Source organism: Equus caballus, chromosome 17 (genome assembly GCF_041296265.1).
Source record: "Equus caballus isolate H_3958 breed thoroughbred chromosome 17, TB-T2T, whole genome shotgun sequence".
Classification (NCBI taxonomy): domain Eukaryota; kingdom Metazoa; phylum Chordata; class Mammalia; order Perissodactyla; family Equidae; genus Equus; species Equus caballus.
In genome coordinates this window covers 85,124,955-85,152,166 of record NC_091700.1, presented here as the reverse complement: position 1 = coordinate 85,152,166, position 27,212 = coordinate 85,124,955, and the positions used below count along the sequence as shown (strand labels likewise).

At 47.6% G+C, this 27,212-nt stretch overlaps 1 protein-coding gene across 2 annotated transcripts; it reads left to right on the top strand.

Moving 5' to 3' along the window:
- Nucleotides 1-3,813: 3,813 nt before the first annotated feature.
- On the top strand, nucleotides 3,814-17,250 carry SOX21 (SRY-box transcription factor 21). 2 transcript variants are annotated; one of them, XM_070240393.1, is made up of 2 exons: nucleotides 3,814-4,697; nucleotides 16,071-17,250. In XM_070240393.1, the coding sequence occupies exon 1, from the start codon at nucleotides 3,814-3,816 to the stop codon at nucleotides 4,642-4,644; it is 831 nt and encodes a 276-aa protein (XP_070096494.1). In that variant the 3' UTR covers nucleotides 4,645-4,697; nucleotides 16,071-17,250. The 2 variants fall into 2 exon arrangements, with proteins under 2 accessions (XP_070096494.1, XP_070096493.1); XM_070240392.1 differs by having other exon boundaries at nucleotides 16,067-17,250.
- The last annotated feature ends 9,962 nt before the right edge of the window (nucleotides 17,251-27,212 follow it).

The following is a 27,212-nucleotide window of genomic DNA, read 5'->3' as shown; positions in this document are numbered from 1 at the left end:
ATCTTTAGGTCAAAAGTGTACAAGAACAAAAATATAACATTCTATCAATTCAAATTTAAGATCTGTGGAAATTAAAATTGAATTTACATTTTGGTATATAAGGAAGAGAATGGCACAAAAACTTTACTTTGTGAAAAGCTCAACTCGATTCAGGCGAGAGGTGTGAAGCTGGTTAATAACAGTGGCATGCTGTCTTCTTTTCCTGCACAGCTTCCTATGAGGGCCTCGCCTTGGTTGGGAAGGGTGTAGGCCAGGAATATTGATCCCTTAAAAACCGAAATGGGAAACCACATCTGTCCTATTTTGAAATGTGTGAAATTTTATTTGGTGAATAGACAGACAAGCATACAAACAGCCGTATTCTTTTTAGGTGTGGAAAGCACGTTTGTTTTCCACAGTTCAACATTCTTGGACTTTAGAACTTTCAAATTTGGTTCATTGAATATCACTAAGCAGGCAATATTGCACAATTCACAAAACTATATCCAAGGAAGCTTATGTATTTTATTTTTTGTAAGATATTGCATATATAAGCATACATTTCAATCACAAATACAAACATTTCTTTCCATGTTAATAATTTAGTGCAATAGATTTTTAAACTTAAATTTGAAAAGAATATATTATAATTTAACTCATAAATATAAAATATCTTTCCTCAATCCATATCGTTTTGTATATGTCAAGATAATTTTCATGATTAGACTGAACTTTATTCCCAATGTTCAGTGAATAACAGTTTTTCATATCTTGCATCCCTATTACATATGTTCTTTGTATGACAGTGTATAATATTTTTGTCTCAAACCTATTATACAAGTAGTAGGTTAAAAGCTCAAGGATGATAATTTTGTAGTTTATCATCACAAAACAGTATACTTAATATTCTAGTCTATGTAATTATACCCGCTAGTGTTTTAAGGTTGCTCCACCCAGAGTCTGTGAATGACAGTCTTATAGAGCCTGTAAAAGAATATGGTTCTAGAGAAATCAGTCCAATTGCTTCAGCAATCCAAGAGCCTAACTGATACAAAGTAAACATTTGTAAATATGACATTTTAAGAAACATACAGACTGCCACACATTTCACTGCTGATTCACATTTCTATATATCCTCACAGCAACTAAAATTAAAGCAATAATCACTATTCCTTTATTAAAAAGAGCAATAAAATGAGCCTAACCTTTAAATAAATCTGATGGCCTAAACCAGTTCTAAGTTCATAATTACAATCAAAGCTTTGGGCCTGTGTGTCTGTGTATGAGTAGAACATAGATCACAGGGAAGCCTTAAAAAGTTGACCACTTACAGAACTTCCTACTTGCACACAACACATGGCTCAGTCAAATCCAAACTGCCCGAGAAAGAAGGCAGGCAGGTCTCCCAGAAGGGCAGGCCAACTTGTGAATCGAACCCCACCGACTGATCACGATATAAAAGTGCTGCAGCACACCAACCAGGGAGAAAAATATGCAAACAAAATTATGCTGCTTGATTTTTGCATCATGTCAATTCTAAGGAGAAGACTGCTCTTACTAAAGAAAACTGCTTAACAGATAAAAATATTTCAGTATAGAGCGACGGGTATTTTCTTTCAGAGAAACGTTTTACACTTCTTATTGATTTTGAACACCTTCACCCTATCTGCGCATTTAAGTGAGATACTGTAAGTTAACTGTACCTTAAAGAGATCAGCTTATAGATGGCTCTGACGACCAGAAATAGAAACAAAACAAGACAAAAACACCAAGAATTTTTAAAGAGCTGAATAGTCAGTCAGTCAAGGATGCCTACTCTCAGGCTGGGCTAGCTCCTTTTCGAAACGGTTGCCAAGAGCACGCTCAGTCCCTTCTGTTATTTTTCACTCCACTACCTCTGACTGGGTGCATCACCAGTGCAAGAAAATGCAGGAAGCATCTGCTGCAAGTAACATCTGGACCTCCAAGGAAAAGGAACACTTTCTTGCTGAGAAAAGTCTCCAACATTTTCTAGGGCGCGTCCCCTTTTCCTCCGATGTTCCCGAGGCTCTCCTCCTGGTGCGTGCCTCCTTCCTCAGGGTGGAGGATCCCAGAGCGGCGACCAGCGCTGCTCGGCCGGCCAGGGTAGCAGGGATCACACCAAGGGTTGCCAACGCCAAACAGTGCGCAGACTGCACGGCGCGCTCCCAGCTCTCCACTCGCCTAAACCTGCTCTCAAGTGAAAAGAGGTGGGAGGAGGAGTGTGGGGGGGGGGGGAGGAGGTGGAGGGGATCCTGTTTAATTCGAGGTCCTGGGGGTGTGGGAGCGGGAGGAGGCTCTGCTGGTCCCTCCTCCCTCCTGGAGTCCTCGGCTCCACCTCCTCTTCAAGTCCCCAGATATACACACACTCAGCCGCGGCTGGACATGCACACCCAGCACTGGCTCCGGCCGCGTGCACACACAGGTAGCAACATTTACCTGAGCCCGTGCACAGGGCTCCTGTCGCCTCTGGAGCGGCGGCCTGGGCCAGGAAGGGGCCCAGACGCTGCGGGAGTGGGGAAGGCGGGAACAGCCCCAGAGCGGACCTGCAAACTGAGGTGATGGCGCGTTTTCCTTAAATCCCCTCCTCCAGCACCTCCGCCTCCGCGCCTGCTCGGCTCTGTCCGGAGAGCCGCCGAGAGAGGAGCCCGGGCGCGGCGCACAGGCGGCCACACGCCGCGAGGAGAGCGCGACTACAGGGCGCGGCGGCGCCGGCGCAGGAAACTTGCGCGAAGTTAGTTGCAAGTGCCGGGCGGCGGCCGAGCGCAGCGAGAGGGGACGCGGCCGGGCCAAGCTCGCCGCCCGGCGCCGGGGCAGCGCCACTCTACACGCCCGGCGTGCGCCGGGAGCCCAGTCGGCCGGCGCGCCTGGAGGTGCTCGGAGCGAGAGGAGCCAGCATGGCCCCGGGGACGGCGAGACGCGGCGCCTCGGCGAGCCGGGAGGACTTCCTCTGAGGCCTGGCAACGCCTGGCTGCTCCAGCCTCCTTCCACCTCCTTCCCTGCCTGGCAGCCGGAGAGGAAGACCCGCGAGGCAGGTGCTGGTGGCGCGGACGGCTTCCCCCCGAAAAACCCAGCCGATTGCGGGGCTGGCGGGGGGCTCCTATCAGTGCGCCCTGCCCCTAGCCAGGAAGATCGGCTGGTGCTGCTATATTTGTATTTATATCCAGTGCCCTGCTCTGCGTTCCCGCAGTGCTCCCGGACCCTCCTCCACCTCCCCCTCCTCTTCCTCCTCGGGGGCCACCTCCGCTCCTCCCCTCACCCCCATCTGCTACTGTCAAATGAGAAAGTCACCGAGGAGAACCCAAACACTCCAGCCGCCGAGAGCCCCCTTTGGCACTTGGCAGCACGCGGCGGCGGGGTCCTCGGCTCAACTTGGTGGAGCCTCCGCGACGCAACTTTCCGGGCCGCTGTGCATTTAAGAGAGAAAAAGACCGAGGAGGGGGAGAGCTTTGCCGGGCAGCGGCTACCTGCCGGGAGTTCGCCAACAACCGCAACTGGAGCGGAAGGACAAAAAGAAAGCGAAGGGCAAACTGTCACCGTGGGGTGGGGGCACCGCCGAGAAGTTATAGGGCCGGGGAGAGGATTTTCCCGAGCGCTTGGCCGGAGAGACCAGGGCGGCCGGGAGCGCGGCGCGGCCCTGGCCTGGTCCCCCAGCCCCCTCCTCCCGGGCGGGAGCGACGCCGGGGCGCAAAGTGGGGTGCGGCGAGCGCAGGCGGGCCGAACGGGTCCCCGCGGATAGCCAACATTGATTTCCTCCGGGCCGAGGGCGACGGCCCGGGCGGTGGCGGCGGGCTGCAGCCGCGGCACAGCGAGAGCATGTCCAAGCCGGTCGACCACGTCAAGCGGCCCATGAATGCCTTCATGGTGTGGTCGCGGGCTCAGCGGCGCAAGATGGCCCAGGAGAACCCCAAAATGCACAACTCGGAGATCAGCAAGCGCCTGGGCGCCGAGTGGAAGCTGCTCACCGAGTCGGAGAAGCGGCCGTTCATCGACGAGGCGAAGCGCCTGCGCGCCATGCACATGAAGGAGCACCCCGACTACAAGTACCGGCCGCGGCGCAAGCCCAAGACGCTGCTCAAGAAGGACAAGTTCGCCTTCCCGGTGCCCTACGGCCTGGGCGGCGTGGCCGACGCCGAGCACCCGGCGCTCAAGGCGGGCACCGGGCTGCACGCGGGCGCCGGCGGCGGCCTGGTGCCCGAGTCTCTGCTCGCCAACCCCGAGAAGGCGGCCGCAGCCGCCGCCGCCGCCGCCGCGCGCGTCTTCTTCCCGCAGTCGGCCGCCGCCGCCGCCGCAGCCGCTGCAGCCGCCGCAGCCGGCAGCCCCTACTCGCTGCTCGACCTGGGCTCTAAGATGGCAGAGATCTCGTCGTCGTCGTCCGGCCTCCCGTACGCCTCGTCGCTGGGCTACCCGACCGCCGGCGCGGGCGCCTTCCACGGCGCGGCGGCAGCGGCTGCAGCGGCGGCCGCGGCCGCCGGGGGGCACACGCACTCGCACCCCAGCCCGGGCAACCCGGGCTACATGATCCCGTGCAACTGCAGCGCGTGGCCCAGCCCCGGGCTGCAGCCGCCGCTCGCCTACATCCTGCTGCCGGGCATGGGCAAGCCTCAGCTGGACCCCTACCCCGCGGCCTACGCCGCCGCGCTATGACCCCGCGGGGCCGCCTTGCGAGGACCGGTGTGCACACGTGTACATATGTATAGGTACGAGCTCTATGGCCTCCCCTTGCGCCTTCCCGCGGCAGGGGCCCCGGTTTGTATGTACATAAGATGTATAGGTGCCAGGCAGAGGCAGAGATGCCAGTCGGGGCGCGAGTGGCCGAGCGCGCGAGTGCGCGGGCGAGTGTGCGTGTGGATTCACGGGATCATTTCAGACCTGCACTTCGGCAGCCAACTTTAAAGAGGGCGGTTGTATCCGGCAGCAGTTGGTGTTTGCTTTGCACTTCGGAACCTGTTGCGTTTTGGCCCACAGAGACGGAGGAGTAACTTTTTGACATGTTGGGCTTTCCAGTTTTGTTTGTTGGAAGTTTATTGTCGGTTTTGGTTTTTTTCCTCATTATCTTCCTTTTCCCCGCCCCCCTCTCCTGGTCTGCGTTGCATGCACGCTGTTCAAATGTTAGGTCTGCAATGGCTGGCACAAGGGAAAAGCTGAGCAGTGTCATTAGTTTCTCGGAGCGGGACGGCTCTGAGCAGCCTTGCTCCGTGTTTTACTGTTTGAACTTTGCAAATCGCAGTCCTCTCAAGCAGAAACCCCAGACCGGATCCGTTCTTGACCAGTGACCGGCTCGAATCTGGCCTTTTGTATGTGAGATGATCCCGGTTTCTTTTGTTTATCACGCCATATGCAAATCAGAACAAGGGCTCTTTCTCAAGAGCAAGGAAGGCAAACAAGAAATATGTGTGAGATGAAAAGCTGTCAATTGGATTTTTTCCCTTAAAAAAACAAAACAAAACTACTAGAAGTCTCCCTGAGTCCGCTTGCTTGGATTTCTTACACGGTTTACAGGAAGGAAAAAGACACGGCTCCTATTTTCCGCTTATGGCTCAGTTCACCTTAAGATGTAAATGTGTATATGTCCGTGAAAACTTTGAGTCTTTGAAAATGTGTTATTTGCGTTGCCCTAAATTTGAGTCGGTTTTAGACTCTAAAGCATTTTGAGCAAATGTCAAAGTTAACTTTTAAAAATTGCGGGACTATTTCAGAATCGCAGTTTTATCTAAGATTAAATCAGACTTTTTTGTCTGAGTGGTAATTATATATTTATTATTTAGCAAAACTGAAAAAAAGAAACCCAGAATTGTTTCGACAGATGTCTCTCATTTTCAGCTAGTATTTCTCCACCAACTTTAACTGTTTAAATGTGTTTTGGAGTTCCCTCCCCAATTAGCTTATTTTTTAGATCACTTGCAATTCATTTGCAAGTTATGATAAAACACATTTTAGAGAAAAGAACCCTCCTCAATTATAGCTTTTTTGTTTCTTTTTAAATGTATATATTTTGACTAATGTTTGTGAATGAAGTTGGCTAACATGTATTTAGTTTCCTTTTGGCTTTATGTAATATAAAGTTTTTAAAAGTTTAAGTATTGGTTTTAACCTTTATGTGTAAATGGTTTTCTTGTGTGATCTAATTTAATATTAGACGTCTAAACTATATCTGTAAATTAGAATCCGACTATCACTCTGTTCATTTTTTTTGAACAAAGAGTTTAAATAAAGCCTGAACCAGGGAAAAGAGAAAATCCTCTATTGCTTGTTGAGTTCCTAACGAGATTTCTATCTGAATCGCCCTACGTGCCTGGTCCAGGTGAAGCGTAAGGTATCCCCCAAAGGCAGCCTTTGTTCGCTTTTGAGTAGATTTACTAGGAAATCTAAATCAAGCCATTGTTATTCAGAGCCAAAAACCTGATTTATCACATTTTTAATCGTGAATAGGAAAGAAGATAAAAAAAAAAAAACCCAAGTAGTTGTATTATCTTGGAAAAAAAAAAGGCATTCATGAACCAGTAGAACAGAGTCCATTGAAAACATCCAGACTGTTCAAAGCATTTCAGTAGTTTCCAGTAACATTCTAAGAGGGGAAAGTTGCCTGACCACTTTATCTTGTTAGTAGGACAGCCCCACCGCTTAAATCGGTGTAATTTGTTTGCGTATCTTTGGCATATTCCTTGTTTACACCTTAAGACTTTGTTTGGAAGGATAACCACTGCTAACGACAATGTACAACTTTTGGCCTCTTTCGGGCTTTATTCTGTCATGCTAATGGCATTAAAACAGAAGTATAACAAATTCTAATAGAGAGGGTTGAATTTCCAGGGCTGGACAAGTTTCCACTGGAGAAAGCTTTGAAATCACAAAGGATTTTAATTTTAGAAAAGAAATTATAGGGCACCAGGAAGAATAGCAGAGAAAAAAAAAATTAACTGTAGGGTGATCTTTATTCCCCCCCAACTGAGATACCAATTCTCAAGATACAAGACTCAACTAGTCCTAAACTAGTTTACCCTTTGACAGACCGTTTCTGGAGCTGCACGTCTTTATAAGCGACCTAACTCTTTAAAGTCATTGTTTTCCCCCAACGGAATAATATTTTAAAAACCATGAAAAGTTTTAGAAATGTGAGAAATAGGCTCTGCTGGTTTTGACCCCGATTCACTAATTAAAACGATCCCTATCCTGTTATTCCCCGAGCTCTTTGCAATATTATAAGTTAATTCATATGGTTCTGAGCGATTATGCAAAACTAATTTGGACTGTCCAGGGGTAATTATCCCTGACACGGTTAATTAAATCCTTTCAAGGCTTCGTCTTTCCCTTTTGTAGCAGCCCATCACTTCTCAACACGGAACTTCCTGCGGCTCGCTGGAAATCACCCCAGCCCTAAATCTTAGTTACCTCCCTGAGGCTTCCAGCTCGGCCCCACCGGCCTGAAGACTGCCCGCCCCTCCCTTTTTCCCAAAGATGAGCCTTTTCTGGGAGCAATGCTCCGGAGTGTTGATGAATGAGAAGAAGACTAGAAAGATGGGGAAGGAGAGGGGGGAGGATGCCAGGGGTGAGCACGCAGGGTCACATCGCCAGCAGATTGTGCGGCTGTTTGAGTAAGTCCACAGGGCCACAGGGGTGACTCGTTTATCACCACTCTGACTCCAGCGGGCTTGCTAACAAGTTGGCGGGTTTTACGCCTGGAGCAAGCCTCCTGCCAAGTTAGACTGTGCAGAATTAAGGGGGAGCGACTCTGGGGCAAGAGGACGTGGAGAAAGGGCCGGATGTGTGCCTAAGAGGGACCCACAAATATAGCGCTAGGACGAGGCAAAGAGCTGTTGCTGGCTCGAGATCTCTCTCTCTCTCTGTCTACCCATCACTCTCTCTCTTTCTTCCCTTCCTTTTCTCCTTCCTTCCTTCTTTCCCTTCCTTCTTGTTCTTCCGTTTTCGTTTCTTTTTAAGGTTTAAAAAAGCCACATTTCTTAGGGGGTCACAGTTGCCTAAGGGCTTCAAACAAGCTTCACATCTGAGGGGCCAGGCGTGTGTTGCCTTCTGGCTTTGCGCAAACAGGTGGAATGGTTCTGTTTGAGCCGTAAGGACGGAGCTGGGGGACCCTGCCGGGCTCGGGGTGGCTCCCGGGGAGCAGTGGAGCTGGCTGCTATTGTCACTTCATTTGACAACTTCCCCCCACCCCCACACCGCCCCCGAAACTAGAACAAGAAAGCGTGGATCTCCCTCTCACCCCCAGGCTCGGGACTGCCTCGGCGAGGGGCGCAGAAGATGGACAGAAGATTCCACCGTCTTCGCGGAACAGATAGGGACCGGAGCGCCAGCCAATCAGAGCGCGACTCGGCGCGGGCGCTCCCCGCCGCCGCCGCCGCCTCGGGGCGAGCGAAGTTCCCGCAACTCGCCCGCCCGAAGTGGCCGCGTCTCTCCTGCGCCCGCAGCGCAGCGGAGGCGGAGAGCGCCGTCCAAACTTTATTAATCTCTCCCCCGTTCTTTCTCCCTCAGCCCAGTGCATCTCAAAGGTCAGCCCTCTTCTTTTAAAAGACTGATATTATTAATTCACTGACAATCCCTCCCCCCTCCATTTCTTTTTTCTCTCTTGCAGGGAAAAAAAAAGGAGGGGAAATAGTGAAAAGAGCTTTTTTTTTTTTTTTATCCTTTCTTTTCTTTCTTTCTTTTTCTTTCTTTCTTTCTTTCTTTCTTTTTTTTGTCCTTCAGTGGGAGCGTTTAGACAGTCGAGGAGGTTTTGTCCGGGAACAAAACGCAGGGTTGGGAGGTTTTGTGAGAGTGTTGTTTGTTGAAGTGGAGCTAAGAAAAAGCGGCGGCTTTCTCCTCATTGTGAAGAAACCAATCAGTGGTATTTGGAAAACTGTTAGCATTGTGCACTTCTTCTGTGTCCATTGTGAGGCGTTTCTTTTCACAAGGTTTTTTTTTCAGCCGATCCAGCTGGCCGGAATGAATAGCGGTGCAATGTGTACACGCTTTGTCCCTCCGGCCTTCAAGTAGCCCCCATTGAATAGACTAAGTTGACACTGCGTGACAGTGAAACAACATAATAAAAAATACATGAGCCCCTGAATAGGAGCAGGCGCATAAATAAATAAAATGGGTGACCAAAACTGGATAAACTGAATGACAAAACGGTGAAAGGGGAACAAAAAGATATTTAACACGCTAGATTAGCATTAGAATGCGATCTACAAGGCAGAACAATTGATGAATAGGTTTACCGGCCAAGAAAGAAATGGACTAAATGCCCTTTGAATAGATATGCTTTTTGCAAGGGCTTTGAATAGATATGCTTTTTGCAAGGGCTGAATGGGAAAAGGTAAAGATGAAGCTATGCAAATGAGCGGGGGAACTTTTTATATATATTCTTTAAACACACACACACACTGCGGGAGAAGTGTGTTGCCTCAGGATGTTTATAGAAGCAATAATTGCCATTATTAGCATTGTCTGCACCAGATAGAAATTGAACAGGTTGGGATAATATAGGGTAGCAGTAATTATTCTTCTAATTAATGGTCCTTTGCTACTCCAAAAAAGAAAAAAGGAAAGGAGAAGTAAAAGTTATGCTGAAGTTATGTTTCCTTGTGTCCGACTGCCCAGCGCTGGAATCTGTGGAGCGGCAAGTCTGGCGATTCCAAGATGCCTGCTGATCTTAAAACAGTCCAGGGAGCCAATCCTTAGGCTCTCGGTTTCCATTTATACTGCGTTTTTGAGAGCCTAATACAGTGTCTGGTACATGCTAGGTGCTGAATGAATAGTTGTGGAATGAGTGAATAAATGTAAATTTAATGGGGAACCCGGGCCTCCTATGGGTGTTGGGGAGGGGCAATACCAAGGCCGAGTTTTGCCTTTCACCGCCCCTCCTCCCTTTTCTAGAGAACTGGTCCAGGCGGGAAGGTCGCCATCGCCTTCTCAGGGTTTTGCCTCCAGCCTACCTGGGCTGCTAGAAAAGATGTGAAGACCAAACAAGCGACGAGCAACTACTGCCCCCCCCCATTCCATCTCTGTCCTCACCCTTAATCTACCCGGAGGAGCCTCACCTGTCTGCATAGAAACGTTGTACTCACCTCCTTAAAGAATTAGACTACGTTTAAAGGTTGGCTCTTTCCGTTGTTTCTCCTCTTGGTCCCTGCCCCCCTTCCCCTCCTGGCTGTACGTCTTTGGCTAACCCATGGGACAGGGACCCTCCTGGCTGAATTGTCCCCGGAGGCAGGGCGCGAACCCGCGGAGATCTGGGGTCCTCGGGTTCCCTGCACTGCCCTGGAGGCAGGCGTCCGTAGGGGCCTTTGCAGCTAACGGTATCAATTGTTTTATTTTTGATGATTGACTGCCAGGCCTACTCAGCTGCTGGGCCACCCAGCCGTCGAACTTTCCAGTCGCTTTCAGCGGGGCCCCTGACTTAAATGATGAATGCAAATTCTAGATGGCCCAGCCGTGAAGTCCCTGCGAACGCGCGGAGGCGCAGAGGGCACTCTGAGCAGGGGCTCTGCGACCCTCCAGACGGCCGGCGGGAAACTAGGTTTTTGAGAAGCAATGACAACTGCTTCTGAATTGTTGTGACAAAAGTGCATGGGGGGGGGGGGGGAGGCGGGGGCGGGGAGAATCCCAAACTCTCAAAACAGTGTTCTTTCCTTCTTCTTCTTCTTTTAAAAGAAGCAATGGAGCCTTACCAAGTGGCGGGGGGCGCGCAGAAGCATCGCAGATTTTAAAGTGTAACCTGAGCCTTCGCGGTTCAGCTTCCCTTAAAACATGCAAATTCCTAGAAATGGACAAATCTGAAAAACTTGCGAAGAGCTCTATCCGGATAAACCCGTTGGGAGTCACTTTGAGGAGATAAAACGCACAGCGATTTGGGGTGATGGGCATTTGTGGGGAGGAGGCTACCTGTTGGATTGCGTCGGCGCAGAGCAGGGAAGTGGTACTCGCAAGGCAAGGAGCGCAATGTGACACCCCACCCCTCCATTCCCCCCACTTCTCACCCCAGCCCCTCGCCGCAGGGTTTGTCAGGTAGACTCCGTCACCCTTGCCTCGGCCGCCCCATCATTCACACTTGACTGGAGGAAATAAAGTCAGCTTTGGCTTTTTAATTCCTTTTGAAGATGTCTCCACCTGATTTCTACCTCCTTTGGGCTCCTCGCTTGATTGGGGGAGGGGTTATTTAGGGACTTCTTGACAAACAGCAGAAGTTTAGATATTAATTGTAAACACCTCGTTGCTCTCCTTGAGTGTATTTATTATCTGTTAGCCGAGGACTTGGAGACACACGGCCTATTACTCATTTTCGAGCCTCCAGACAAAGAATTATCCTACTGAGATCGACCAGTAAAACCAGATTTCTTAAGGGAAATTACGAAGACGTCTTGAGACTCTCTTCACGGAATGATATTACTGGATTGTCAATTTCACTTGAGCGCCCCCCTCGCTGCCCACCCCGCCTGCACAGTTTTATTTCGGGATCACCCCAAGGCAATTAGCTACTCGCAGAAAGCTTGAAATCCCGAAAGGAGAGGCACAGCCCAGGATAACAGAGACCGAGACAGGCTTTTCAGATCAGTTGTCTCCACTGCTGGTGCCATCTTTTCATAAGGTCAGGAGGGGAGAGAAGTCTGTTTGCAGAAGAGGGAATACTTTTAAAAGGGCTCTCAGGAACCCAGGGGTGTGGGGGGAGGCGAGAGCGAGGCAAGCTTCCTAGAATGTCACCACCGTGACATCCGCAGGGAGCCCAGTCTGTCCTCCCCAGAGTCCCCCGCAGGTACTGCCACTGAATTCAGGGAAGCCTTTAGCTCTTTCCCCATTTGCCCTGTGGGTATTTCCTGTCTAAAAGCTCGTGCACGCGCGCGCACACACCGAGTTGGGAGCGGACCCGGTTTATTTATCGCCACGTGGTAAACTCCGGGCTTGAGAGTCGTCGCCGAGATTCCACCGGACTGGAGAGCTACACGCGCGGCATCAGGAATCAGGGGAAATTGTGTGGGATTAGGACCGCGCGCAAACCACGAGAATTCTGTCTAACAAACGTTTGCGCGCAGTCTCCCCTGCTCTCTCCCACTTAGCTGAAGTTTTGGTAAGGGCGTTTGTTTCAAACTGGATCATCCGAATGGTGGCCTATATGGCCTCACCGTGCCTGCATAGACCTGCTCAGTGCTAAGGAGTAAGACTACGCTCCTAGAGCCCCGGAAAGGAGACGGAGAACCTCTTCGGGGAAGCAGAAGAAAAATAAGTGCCGGGCGAAACGGAAGGAAGGGTGGGAGGATAAAAGAAAAAATCAGCACTAGAGAAAAAATGGAATTGCAGCACTACTGACACTCCCTCCTGCCTTCAGGTCCCACACCTGGGGCAGGTGCTGCGGAGGGCTGATGAGAGGTCAGACAAGCCCAACAGCAGGAGGAGGTGGAGGACCCGCGACCTCCCGACTCCCTCCAACCCCGACTCCTCTGCAACACCGCCGCCGTCCAGCCCCAGCTGAGAGAAGAACCTGGCCGGGGCTGGGGAGGGAAGGAAGTGGGAGATGATAACCACGCGGGCTCTGGCAGGCTCCGCGTGGAGCCGGGGGATCTGGAGGCGAGGGAGGGTTCTGAAAGTCCTCCTCCCAACCTCGGCGACCCCTCCATCTGGGGCAGGAGCCACTTTAGAACGAGGAGTCTCTGCAACTGGGGCCAGCTAATTTAACCCTCGCAGACCCACCGTGGAAAACATATTTTGTGCAGACTGAAACATATATTCATGGGGACCTATTTAAGAAAAATAAACTTGACTGGAATTAATATGATAGGACTTTAGAAGAGGAGCTGGTGCAAGGGAGAGACTGAAGCTAAAGCTCTTTTTCCTTCCTAGGAAATCTGCCCCTGAGAGACCCTTAGGACGATTCGGGAGCTTGTTCCCAGCTCCAATGGTGAGGCGAGAGCCTGGGGGCATAAATAAGGCCCTCGGCTAATCGACTCAATGCCCCTTGGCAGCCACTGCCCCACTGGGGCTGCTTGCGGAACCAAGGCGCCGACTGCTTTGCCCCAGACCAAGGCTTCTAGAGCCCAAGTTGCTGTTCTCCCTTTTTAGGGACTCAGCTTTCTCCTGCAAACCTAGACTCGAGTAAGCAGAGCGACTGATTAATACGTATTCGAACAGGCTGTTTAAGGCCGCGTGAATAAACATGAGCCGGCGGCGGCAGCGCCCACCCGCTACCCTTCGCTTCCCTGGCGCGCGGGGAGCCGAAACAGGCGGGTCTGGAATTCCCCATACCCGCGGGAACCGGGGGTTGGCCGGAGGCGGCGCGGAGTCTCTCTGCGCCCCCACACCTCGGTGCACACCCTCCTCCTGGGGGCCCGAGCGCACGGCGGGTGGCACGGATCCACGCGCACCCACTCCCCGCGTCTGTGGACACCGTTTCCTTTCTTTCTAGAAAACTGCCTCGACTTCTTTTAGTGGGATGCAGACTTTGGGGACCTGGAGGTGCCCTCCTCACTCCCCAAGTTTTGGGCGAGCTTTACCCAACACGAGTCTCTGCGCAAAACTAGGGGACCCTGAAGGTGTCCTCGGATGCGCCAGATGGAGGTCGTGACCACTTTGGGAAAGAAAACGTCGAGCTGTGGATTCGCGGTCGCTCAACGAGCGTGTTCTCTGATGTCTGCGGGCGGATGGGCGGCCGTGGGGAATAATCACCCACCCACTACGCTCCCAAAGCCCCCGCCACCTCCCGCTCGGAAAAGTCGCCCTTGGGCCTCTGTCTGCCTGGAGCCGGGGCGCCTTGGTCTTTGGAGGCTGTGAGAAGTGACAACGCTGAGTGTACGCGTACGCCTCGGCGGCTTCACCGCCCGCCCCCGCCCACGGCCCCCGGGCCCATCTCTTCTCGTGCCTACACTGGGTGACAGGCCTGGGCCGGGCACGACTTGGGCGCCGGCGGCCGGAGCGCAGCCCTGGGACTGAGCGAGGAGACCGAGGCTGGCGGCCCTGGCCCAGGCCCTCGGGGACTAGCGTGGATCCAGGCCTCGGGGGACCTTAAGGCCTTGCTCAAGTCTCAGACTCCCGCAGCTGGGAGACGCCAGCGCCCCACGTGGCACCCAGGGCTGTCCCCTCGCCGGTACCGTGAGCGTAGGCAGAGTAAAGGCTGCGTCGGGGCTCTCCCGGTGGTGCGCGCTCGGGGTGGAGCCCCCGCGAGCCGCGGGGAAGCGCTTCGCACCGCAAAGGGCCTCGCGGGTGGTTTCAGTGGGGGAGGATGAGCCTCTGCGCATGGCGACCGCTTCTTGGAGCTTTTCTCGCTAGCCCTTGGCCGAGGTCACGAGGATGCCGTCCATGAGATAAAGAGCCAGGTTTGCCTTCCTGCTAAAGCTTTGGAGACAAGATCCAGCCCAAGTTCCGACAAAGATCGCAAGGCTGCAGGCTTTCGCGAAAAGTGTTCCCTGAAAATAATGATTTGCTCGCCGCCGTGGGCGTGACGCATCTATTTACCCCCTGGCGCAGCCTACATCCTGGGCCACCTTTGCCAGGGAAGAGGACGTCAAGGCAGCTGTAGCCCGCAACGGAAAGCTCTTTTCTCTGCAGGAAGAGCAGGGGCTGGTGGTTCTAGGAGCACAGGGCACGTCTTGAAGGAGGTTTGGAGAATTCCGGATGGTTCCGTTAGCTAAGGAGCTCCCTGATGGAAAAATACTCTCACAAGACAGTCAGGAGTGGGCGAAGAGAAGGCACTTGGGATTCTGGACTAAAAGGTAGGGAGAGGGGCAGAGCTGGACAGAACGCATCTGGGAGAAGTTTTGTCTATATAATAGCAAGGCAGAGAACCCTAAGTCATTCGGAGGGGCTGGGGATGAGCCCGTAATGACAACGGCTTTTCCTGAGCTGCTGTGTTGTGCCAGGTGAGCCTCTCAGATGCGCAAGGCCGGAAGCGTGGTTCGCGTTGTATTCTGTGTGAATGGCGCCCCCTGGAAGCCATGTGTCTAACCTTCAGACAAGTATTTCCTGTTTACAGACCCGGAGGGACTTTCCAAAGGTAAGTAGTGGAGCTGAGATCCACACCATATGTGCTCGGCCCCGGAGCCTAAACTCTTTCTTTCGCCTCGCTGCCCCTCACTACAGACCAAAGGAAGGAACCTTCCACCATCTTAGCAACATAAGATTTCCCCTGACATCCTTGAAAATCAAAACAGAAGCTCCTTGATAATTTGCTGTTTCTGGTGTACCCCCCCCCCCCCACCCAAGTTGAAAGCCATTCTGTGGTGGCTGCTGGCAGAGGGGTCTGGGGATGCTGTCAGTAAAGGAAAAAGAGTTTGTCTCACTTTTCTGCTTTAATGAAACAAACCATTAAAACGCCTTTTCCCCTGAACCACCAATGTTCAATGGCGAAGGCTTCTGGCTTCATAGGACTTGTGAGCAGTGAGGGAACCCCATGCATGAAAACCCAGCTGGTGAACAGAGTCCTCAGCTGATGCCTCACCTTTTCTTCCCTCCCCATCTCCTTGTTTCCTTCTCCTGCTCCTAGTTCCTCCTGGGTCTTCTGACATTTTTCTGAGTCCAGGTAAGTAAAAGTGTTAGGAAACTGGTGTAGTGCTTTAAACGCGTCATTGTTAAGGATTTGAGAGGGTAGAGAGCTGTGCTGTGCTGGATTTCGATCCTTCTGGCTATGCCCAAGGATGCAACAGAGGAACAAAAGAAAATGAGCCCTGGTTCCTCTTGTTCTCTCCACCATTCTCCAGGGTACTCAGTGCTACTGAGCAAATACCTTCACCTCGCCCCCTCACCCCACAGCTACCTACCGTTAGCTTCTGTGTGGCCATAAACACTGCCTTCTCTCCTGTGACTAGAGATGAACAATCTCTGCTCCCAGCTAGGGCCAGCCTCTCTATGTGGGCACTAGATTCCATCCCCTCTCTGGTAGGCAGCCTCTAAGATGGCCCCAGTGATCCTTACCTCCTGGCATGCGTCCCTTTGTATAAACCTCTTCCTTTGAGTTTGAGCTGAACCTGGTGAATCACTTCTAACAAATAAAATATGGCAAGGTGATGGGATGTCACTTCCTGATTAAGTTACAAAACAATGACTTCTGCCTCTCCTCTCTTTCTCTTAACTCTTGCTCTGAGGGAAGCCAGCTGCCATTCTGTGAGCTGCTCCATGGAGAGGTCCATGCAGTGAGGAACTGATGTCTGGCCAAAGGCCAGCAAGGACCTGAGGCCTGCCACCAGTAGAGTGAGTGATGTGGAAATGGATCTTCACCCAGTTGAGCCTTGAGATGATGGCAGCAGCGGTTGACATGTTGGTCGTGGCCTCGGGAGAGACCTTGAACCACAGGCCCTCAACAAGGCGCTCCTGGATCCCTAACCCACAGAAATCATGAGATAATCAATGTTTGCTGTTTTAAGCCGTTAGATTTTGGGATGATATGTTATGCAGCAAGAGATAACTAATCTGCCATGTGATGTACTTAAGGATATGGCTCCAGAAAATCTCTCCCCTTTCTCCTGCAGTGTCAAAATTTTCCCTCCCTACTGAATTATTCTTGTCAGCATATAAAAAAAAATGCTATTCTCTTTAAAAAAAACTCTCATGACCCCATTTTCCCCTCTAGCTACCATTCCACTTCTCTGCTCCCCTTTATGGTGAATTCATTAAAAAGCAAAAATGTCTGTATTCCCTGTCTATACTTCCCTGTTTCCTCTTCTCTGTTAGACTCTCTCCATTTAGGGTTTGTCCCCCTCCCCCAACACCCTCCACCAAAACCTGCTCTGATCCAGGTCACCAGTGACTTCCTAAATCAAACAATCAGTTCTCATCTTCCTTGATCTATAGCATTTTACAGAGTTGGTCACTCCTCCTGGAAGCTACTTGGGTGCCAGGGTACCACACTCACCTGATTTTCTGCTACCACACTGGACACATTTTGCCATTCTCCCTTCCTGGTTCCACTTTTCTACAACCTCTTATCAAGCTTTATCAGGAAAGAAAGGAATTCGTTCAATATTCTATGCTATAGACTGAATGTTTGTGTCCTGTCCCCATCCGTATGTTAAATCCTAATGCCCAATGTGATGGCGTTTGGAGGTGGGACTCGGGGAAGGGATTAGGTCATGAGGGTGTAGCTCTTATGAGTGGGATTAGTGCCAGGAGACTCCAGAGAGCTCCGTTGCTCCTGCTGCCGTGGAAGGACACAGTGAGAAGACAGTTGTCTGTGAACCAGCAAGTGGGCCCTCATCAGACACAGAAACTGGACTTGATCTTGGACTTCTCAGCCTCCAGAACTGTGAGAAATAAATTCCTGTTGTTTCTAAGTCACTTAGTCTATAGCATTTTGTTATAGCAACTGGAACAGATTAAGACATTCTCCAATCTTCCAACAAGCTGCTATTGTCGTCTGATATTATTGTAACATTTTTAGTAGGAAAACATTATAATGTCAATTACATATCTTCATAACTGGCAATATAGATTTATCAGTCAGTATGAGCAAGAATAAGCTGAAATAACATACAAACCCTTAATCTCAGTGGCTTAGCACAACAAAAGTTTATTTTCACTCCCACATGGGTTAGCAGGGGGAGTGTGCTCAGCCAGGCTGATAGAGATTCCATCTTGACCTGTGTTTCTCTGACTGCCTCCGCAAAAGAATACAGCAATAACAACCATACACTGGCCCTTAAAGTTTCTCACCAAAAATTATACAAATCACATCTCACATTTCTTTAGCCCAAGTAAGTCTCCTGGCCACACCAAACCTCAAAGGGGGCACAGGAGTACAGTCCTACCATGTGCCCAGAAGGTGGAGAGCCAGAAATATTTGATGAACTGTGCTGTGGACTACCTCAATAGGGTTTATGTTAAACATCCTCAATCTGAAAAGAAAACATTACTAACTGGGCTCCTTTGTATTAAGAGACAATGTTATCTGGAAGCAAATGTGACTGAACCACCCCTGACTTAACCAGTGGTCTTTTTACCTTCCATAATTGAAACGACTTCCCTTTGCTTTGCAGGTGTAGCCAAATTCGGGAAAGCCTCGTGATGCTTGCAGCCCTGCCTTTCATCTCAGGCTTTGATAAAACATGTCTGTCTCCTCTCTGATTTCTCAGCTTTCCAGGCGAGTCTCTTGCTACTGGGGATTTCTGGCAGGTCCACAACCATACCACAGGGTTTGAAACTGTACTTGTGCAGGCCTTTGAAGAGTTTCTTATTGCTTGTGCTTGTGCAAAAAAAAAAAAAAAGAAGAAGAAGAAGAAGAAGAAGCCCAAACTATGTAGCCTCAGTTTTCCCTCCCATCTTTCCCATCTCATCTCTGTCCTTCCCATACACATTCACTCTTATACACACGTCCCATTAGATGACTCTCTTTCAGGAACTTGTGTGGTAATTCTACCTTTGTCCCTCCTCCAAAGTCCTATGCATCTTTCAAAAATCTGCTCAAATCTCATCTTTTTCTAGATCTCACACCCTGCCTACTTTTGATGCCATGTGGAGTTTTTCTTTCCCTTCTATTTTTCATTGTATTTCTGTTGTTGCTGTTTTTGTCCTTGATTAGGCACTTACTGGCTTAATAGAATTTAGTATTTCTCTATATGTGTCTGTATCACCACAATTGTGTGTAAAGCAGAGGTGTCTTTCTTACCTTTTATATCAGGATGGCCCCCTCCCCCTCCCTCAGGGTCTGGCTCAGACTCTGGCCCTCAACAAATATTGGTCATAATTTACTCTACTCTGTGTTGGAGTATCTTCTAATACCTCTGGACCTGCAAACAATTGGAAACACTTCTAGCTTTAATCACTCTCAGTTTTCTCTTCTCTTCCAATCTTACTACACGTAGTCTGGTGGTCTTGCTATGAGCTCTTCAGTTAATTCAAATCTAAATGCCAGATCTACTTCAGAGGAGCCTAAATTTTAGCATTTAGATACCTGATTAAGTCATAAATCTTCTGAGGTCACATCTTTTCTTTCTCGTTTGTATCTTCTTGGGCATAGCAGGAGATCATTGAACACACAACACAAGAAGAACCTATGTTAGTTGGGGTGATTAATGTGAGCTGCCATGAGAAAACCCCCCATAATCTCAGTGGCTCAACACAATAAAAGTTTGTTTTTCATGCATGTCACAGTCCAAGGCAGGACATGTGGCTCCTCTCTAAGTAGTGACTCAGGACCCAGACTTCTTCCATTTTGTTGCAAGGCCATCACCCAGGGCCCTCTGGATTCTCTGCATTCAGCTGGTTGACAAGCAAAGACAGCCCATGGCTCTTGCAGGCAGTTTTATGGCCAAGCCTGAACAATGGTTGCTTTAGCCCATAGTCCCCCGACCAACATGCCAAACTGATTACAAGGAATACTGGGAAATACAATTTACTGGTGTGCCAAGACAAAGAGGATTGGTGAACATCTAACCTGTTTCTTCCAAAGGACCTAAGAAGTCATTTCTTCACTTTATAACATGGAGACACTGCTCCAACATTTCCTTGAACAGGGAGATACAAATCCTCATAAAGGAGGTATGGGGAGATCCCTCATAACAACAATTAATTTTTACTTCTCTCTATTTCCCATAAAACCCAGAATTCACTCATTCTTCGAAAAAAAAAATGAAGAGGTAGGTAGGGAGCCTTTTCCATCAGATTTTGCTCTTCTCTCCCTGAACCCCCGCTACAAGAAATGTTCTAAGAGAGTGTTTCTCACCTGTATCAGAGCATCAGAATCACTGTGAGCTTTTGAACCATTACAGGCACTCACGCCTCTCTGAAGAGCTACTGAGTTAGAATTTCCTAAGCCTAGAGTTCAGGCATCTATGTTTCTAAAATTTTCCCCTGATGATTTTGGTGCACACAGAGGATTGACAACGATTGTTCAGACCTGAGAAAGGAGTGTCCAGTAAGACCTACATTCAGATAATTGTAATGTTTTATGCTGTAGTAAACTTTTATGAATTTGTCTTAGTAAATAAATAAACAGAAGCTGAAATATCTTGTCTCTCAATTCAATTCAATTTTAAAAATTTAAAAATTGTATTGGTGAAAACATGGTGTGAATAAAAGAGAACAAAACTAGAAGCCAGAAGGTCAGGTTCCACAAATTTCCGTTTATGTTAGCTTGGATTAGTCACTTGCCCTCTCGGAGTTTTTGTTTTCTTGGCCCGGCAGCAATCTTTGGCATCGGCGAGTACTCCCTCTTCCCAGAAACACAGTTTTCTTCAGTTGGCCTCGAGGACCCCACTCTTTCCTGGCTTTCCTCCTGTCCTCTCCTTCCTATCTCCTTTGTCTGTTTTCTCTCTTTTTCTGTCTTTAAACATTAGGGTGCTCCAAAGCTCAGCCCTTGGGCCACTCCACCTCTCTGTCTACACTCATTCCCTTGGTGATTGTATTAGTTTTCTATTACAGCCTAATAAAGTACCGCAAACTAAGTGGCTTACAATGACACCCATTTTCAGCCCACAGTTCTCTAGGTCAGAAGTCGAGGCATAGTGTGGTTGGGTCCTCTGCTCAGGGTCTCAAAAACTGAAGTCAAGGGGTCAGCTGGGCTAAGTTCTCATTTGGAGGCTCCGGAGAAGAATCTACTTCCAAACTCAGTCAGGTTGTTGATAGAATTCCGTTCCATGAGATTGTAGGATTGAGGTCCCCATTCTCTTGCTGGCTGTCAGCAGGGAGCTGCTCTCAGCTCCTGGAGGCTGCCCATATTCCTGGCCACATGGCTTTCATCTTCCAACTTCAAAGCTAGCAATGGAGAATTTCTTATGCATGCAATCCCTCTTGCTTCGGATTGCTCTCTTCTGTCTCTGCCCTCTGGAGCCAGATTCAAAGGACTCATGGGATTAGGTCAGGCTCATTTGACTATCTCCCTTTAATTAACTCAAAATCAACGGAGTAGTAACTGTTATGGACTGAATGTTTGTGCCTCCCCTTCCCATTCGTATGTTGAATCTCTAACCCCGATGTGATGGTATTTGGAGATGGGGCCTTTGGGAGGTAATTAGGGTTAGATGAGGTCATAATCGTGGAGCCCTCATGATGGGATTAGTGTGCCCTAATAAGAAGAGATGCCAGAGAGCTCTCTCTCTCTACCATGTAGAGACATAGCGAGATGTGGCTGTGTCTAAGCCAGGAAGAGAGATCTCCCCAGAAATCAACCGTGCTAGCACCTTGATCTCAGACTTCTATCCTCCAGAACTGTGAGGAAGTAGATTTCTTTGTTTAAGCCACTCAGTCTGTGATATTTTGTTCTGGCAGCCCAAGCAAATTAATACAGTAACTTAATTACACTTGCAAAATCTCTTTTGCCGTATACTGTAACTAAATCACACAAGTGAAATCTCATCGCATTCACAGGTTCCATCCACTGTTAAGGGGAGGAGATTTTAAAAGGGCTATATCATGGGGGGGTGGTAATACTAGAATTCTGTTTACCACAGTAATGTCATCTAGTCTCATGGCTTTAAAAATCATCTAAATGTTCATGCTGCCCAGATTTATTTCTCTAGTCTAGACTTAGCCCAATACCTAGACTTATCTATCCAACTACCTCCTAGACATTTCCACTTGGATGTTTTATAGGCATCTCAAACTTTACATAGCTGCAACCAAACTCTCGATCATCCCACCCAGACTTGCTCCTCCCTTAATCTTTCTCACCTCAGTGATGGCAACTCCATTCTTCCAGTTGCTCAGGCCAATACCCTTTGAGTCACCCTTGATTTCTCCCTTTCTCTACACTGACATTTCATCCATCAGGAAATCCTCTGCAATCTAGTTTCAAAGGTCCAAACCATCACTATCACTCATGTGGATTCTTGCAACAAGCCCTGTTTTAGTTTTCTATTGCTGCCCCAACAAATCACCACAAATTTAGCAACTTGAAACAACACCCATTCATTATCTCACAGTTGTGTAGGTCAGAGTTCCAGGGGCTGTGGCTAGGTTCTCTGTTCAGAGTCTCACAAGACCAAAACCAAGGTGTCAACTGGCATGGGCTCTTATCTGGAGGCTCTGAGGAGAGAATTGAGTTCCCACTTCTTTGTCAGCAGGATTCAGTTGCTTGTCACAATTCCTTCAGCAACAGAAGATCAAGTCCCTCTCGTGCATTGCATCTCCCTGACCTCTCTTTCTGCTGCATGTCTCTGACTTGAGCTAAAGAAAACGCTCTGCTTTTAAGGGCTCTTGTGTTTAGATTGGGCCTATCTGGACAATCTCCCTGTTTTAAAGTCCATAACCTTGATTGCATCTACAAAGTTCCTATGGCCACGTATTGTAACACACTCCCACGTTCCAGGGATTAGGGCATGAACATGTAAGGGGATCATTCTGCCTGCCCCAGCCTCCTAAAATGGTCTCCCTGCTCACACACTTGTTCCCCTACAGCCTGTTCCCAACACAGTAGACAGACCTGTGATGACTTCCTGTCTCACTCAGAGCAGAGCCGCATCTTCACGATGCCCACGCACCTGCACGGTTTGGTTCCCCATTCCCTTTCTGACCTCGTCTCCCTTACTGCCCTTCTTGCTGTGACTCCAACACCAGGCCTCCTCCCCCTTCCCGCTAGTATCTGCATGGCTCACTCCTCATCTCCTTGAAGTTGATCCCAAGATTCCACCTTCTCAGTGAGGCCCTTCCTGACCACCCATTTAAAAGCGCAACCTCCCAACCCCCCAGGACTTCCTTATTCCATTTCCAAACTTTCTTCTTCTCCACAGCGCTTTTCACTTTCAAAAGCAGTAAATATTTTATGTATATTTGTTTACTGTAAGCACCAAAGCAAGCCCCATAAAGTAGAGATCTTTGTCCATTTTGTTCACTGCTTTATCTCCAACAACTAGAACACGGCTGGCACACAGAGGCACCCAGTAAATTTTGAGTTTGGTTTGAATACATGAGTATGAAATGAGGAGGGTAGGCTCCCCTACACAGAGGAGACGTGGGTTTGGGACTAGGGGAAAAGGTCAGACCTTACGTATTATGGAGTGTCCTGTTTGTCAGACAAACTGTAAGCTCCATGAAGACCAAGCTGGTGTCACATCAGAGGACCTGGCACACATCAGATTCTCTGTAAACATTCGTTGAATATTGTTGATATCACTGTGCTAGATTCTACACATACATTATCTTATCTGACCCATACAACATGTGGATTATTATTAGTTTCATCTTACCACTTTAACTGTCTTTACAAAGTGAGCCAAATGAGACTTTACAGTGGGAGAATATGCTGTGAGATGTCGAAGCATTTCTGGAAAGAAGTTTTGGGTCATCCAGTCCACCTTTGCATCCCATGCAGGCCGCCCCTCCACAAATGTACACGTTTTTGAAAGCATTAATTGTTGGGAAGACAGCATGGCACAGAGGCAAGAGTCAGCATGAAAACATCTCTCACCTGTGCCGTTGACCAGCCATGTGACCTTGGGGTAGTTAGATAACCTTGTTAGGCCTCTATTGCTTTTTCTTTAAAAATAGGGGGCTAATCATTGCACCTTGTAGGGATATTGTGAGGATTAAATGAGATAACACAGGTGAAAAGATCCAGAAGAATGCCTGCTGCTGAGTAGATACACAACAATGTGAGTTTTCTCCCTTCCTGTATTTGAGAGCCCAAATCCACCTCTGTAACATTTACCCTGTAATGCGAGCTCCGCTCTTGAGAGCAGTGGAGAATGAAACGACTCTCCCTTCCAAACAGCTTTTGAAGGTAGTTATCATGTTCTCCCTCAGTCTTCTCTTTCTGAAGGTGAAAATGCTCGGTTCATTCAACCATTCCTTATGAAAACTGGTTTTGATTTTTAAATGTGCACTAGTTTGACAACATGGCCTGTCAAATGTGCTGTTCAGGAAGGGCTTATATTAGAATAGAAGTTCCATGGAGGCAGGACTATTTCTTGTCTCTTTAGTTCCTGTGCACCCCCAGCACCTGGAAAAAGGCCTGGCACTTAGTAGGCTTTCAATAAAGATTTGCTTATTTAAATGATGACTCTACAGATGTGGTCTATATTGCCTTGTTCTAGGGATCATATTGCTTTTAATGCCAGCTGTCCTTCTCGGGTCCCAATGCATTCTAAGGAAAGTAGAAATCCACTTCAAACTAGTTTTAAAGATAATTTCTTGGACAATACCCTCAAAGTTTCTCAACTGGAAAACTTGAAATTTGTGCCATATGATTCCCAGGAATCCTTCCAATTCTAGGTTTTGGTTGTTGCATTTTTTTAAATTGAGGTATAATTCACATAACATAAAATTCACCATTTTAAAGTGTACAATTCAGTGACATGTAGTATATTCATGGGGTTGTGCAATCATCACCACTATCCAATTCCAGAACATTTCTGTTACCTCAAAAAGAAACCTCATACCTCTTAGCAGTCAGTCTCAATTCTCTTCTCCTTCCATTCCCTGGCAACCACTAATCTACTTTATGTTTTAATTGATTTGCTTATTCTGTACATTGCATAGAAATGAAATCATACAATATGCTGGCTTATTTCACTCAGCATAATGCTTTCACGGTCCATCCATGCCATAGCGTGTATTCCTTTTTACGGCTGAATAATATTCCATTGTATGGATATACCATATTTTGTTTATCCTTTTATCTGTTGTTGGACATTTGGGTTGTTTCCACTTTCTGGCTATTATGAATATTCTATAAACATTTGTGTGCAAGTCTTTGTGTGGACATACGTTTTCAATTATCTTGGGTACATATATACCTAAGAATGGAATTGCTGAGTGATAGAGTAAACTCAATGTCTAACCTTTTGAGGAACTGCCAAACTGTTTTCCACAATGACTGTGCCATTTTACATTCCCACCAGCAACATATGAAGGTTCCGATTTCTCCACATCCTTGCCAACACTTGTTCTTTTGTTTCTTTGACTTTAGGCATCCTGGTGAGTGTAAAGTGGTATTTGATTTACTTTTGATTGTCTCTTTTACATCAGAAAGTTTAGTGACGCTCCCTCCCAATGTTCCTATCATCTTCTATCTCTTAACATTAGTCATACATCTGTTAAACAATTCTTAAAATTAATTTATGTTTTCAACTTGCACCACTTCTTGGAGTAACAAGTTTGTTAAATGTACTCTCTGTCTAAAATAATGCTTGCTTTTGTTATAAAAAAATTTAACTAATTAGTTCAACTTCCACAAGTTACTCCTTAGTCCTCATCATCCATTAGTTGAGGCCTTTCAGACTCAGCCCCTCCTCGCTCTTTAAGGTTCTGTGGACTAGTGTGTCTTGCCAGGATTTGTCTTCCAAGAGTTCTGAGTTTTTCGGCATGCTGAGGGCTCTGGCTCCAGGGAGAGGTTCTAGGTCAGAACTGGGATGCAAAGAGGGGGAAAGCATGCCATGGCATTTTCATCCCTGCATAACTGATAAAAGTCAAACCTCTGTCAAAGAGCAAAAACCAAAAAAATCCTCTGTGATAAAGGCAAATAATCCAGGACCACAAATTCACAGTGGGAAAAGGTCAACCAAGGACCACACATTCTTAGTATAACACAGTGGCTTTCAATGGGGACAATTTTGCTCCCCCCAGGGAGCATTTGGCAATGTCTGGAGACATTTTTGGTTGTCTGCTGGCATCTAGTGGGTAGAGCACAGGGATGCTGCTAAACATCCTACAATGCACGAGACAGCTTCCAACAACAAAGATATCTGGCCCCAAATGTCAATAGTGTAAGGTATTTTTTGATAGTAAGTTGTGTAAATTGTTTATATATTTTGGATATTAACCCTTTATCAGATGTTTTGTTGATGGTTTCCTTCACTGTGAAAAAGCTTTTTTTCTTTTGGTGATGAAGATTGTCCCTGAGCTAATATCTGTGCAAATCTTACTCTATTTTGTATGTGGGACACTGCTACAACATGGCTTGATGAGCAGTGCATAGGCCCACACCTGGAATCCAAACCTGCAAACCATGGGCTGCCAAAGCAGAGTGCAGGAACTATGCCATGGGGCAGGCCCCCACAAAAGCTTTTTAGTTTGATGTAATCCCATTTGTTTATTTTTGCTTTTTTTGCCCTTACCTGAGGTGACTGGACTAAAAAAATATTGCTACGATCAATAGGAAAGAGCTGACTGCCTATGTTTTGTTCTAGAAGTTGTAAGGTTTCAAGTCTTACTTTCAGATCTTTAAAACTTTTTAAATTTATTTTTGTATATGGTATTTATTTTGTATATGGTCCATTTTCATTCTTTTTCATGTAGTTGTCCAGTTTTCCCAAGACTATTTACTGAAGAGACTGTCTTTTCCCCATTGTATAATCTTGCCTCCTTTGTCATAGATTAATTGGCCATACATGCATGGGTTTATTTCTGGGCTCTCTATTCATTGATCTATGTGTCTCTTTTCATGCCAGTACCACACTGTTTGATTACTGTGGCTTTGTAGTATAGTTTGAAATGAGGGAGCATGATACCTCCAGCTTTGTTCTTCTTTCTCAAGAGTGCTTTGGCTATTCGGGGTCTTTTGTGGTTCCATACAAATTTTATGATTTTTTGTTCTCGTTATGCGAAAAAAATGCCATTGGTATTTTTATGGGGATTGCACTGAATCTGTAAATTGCTTTGGGTAGTATGGACATTTCAACAATATTAATTCTTCCAATCCATGAACATGGTATATCTTTTCATTTATTTATGTTGTCTTCAATTTCTTTCCTCAATGTCTTATAGTTTTCAGAGTATAGGTCTTTCACCTCCTTGGTTAAATTCATTCCTAGGTATTTTATTCTTTTTGATGCAATTGTACATGGGATTGTTTTCTTAACAATTCTTAATAATTATTTCTTATAGGTCATTATTAGTGTATAGAAATGCAACTGATTTCTGTATATTAATTTTGTATCCTGCTACTTTATGAAATTCATTTATTAGCAATAATAAAATGGGCAGAGGATATGAAGAGACATTTTTCCAAAGATGACATACAGATGGGCAACATGCACGATAGGATATTCAACATCACTAATGATCAGGGAAATGCAAATTAAAACCACAATGAGATATCACCTCACACCTGTCAAAATGGCCATTATCAAAAAGACAAAAAACAGAGCCAGCTCTGATGGCCTAGTGGTTAAAATTCTGTGTGCTCCACTTCGGGGGCTCAGGTTTGGTTCCTGGTCATGGAACCCCACGACTCACCCATCAGTAGCCATTGCTGTGGTGGCAGTTCACATAGAAAAACTAGAAGGACCTAGAACTAGAATATACAACTATGTACTGGGGCTTTGGGAAGGGGAAAAAAAAAGAGGAAGATTGGCAACAGATATTAG

Coding starts and splice junctions, on each gene's coding strand:
- SOX21 (XM_070240393.1), top strand. CDS start 3,814: ATGTCCAAGCCGGTCGACCACGTCAAGCGGCCCATGAATGCCTTCATG.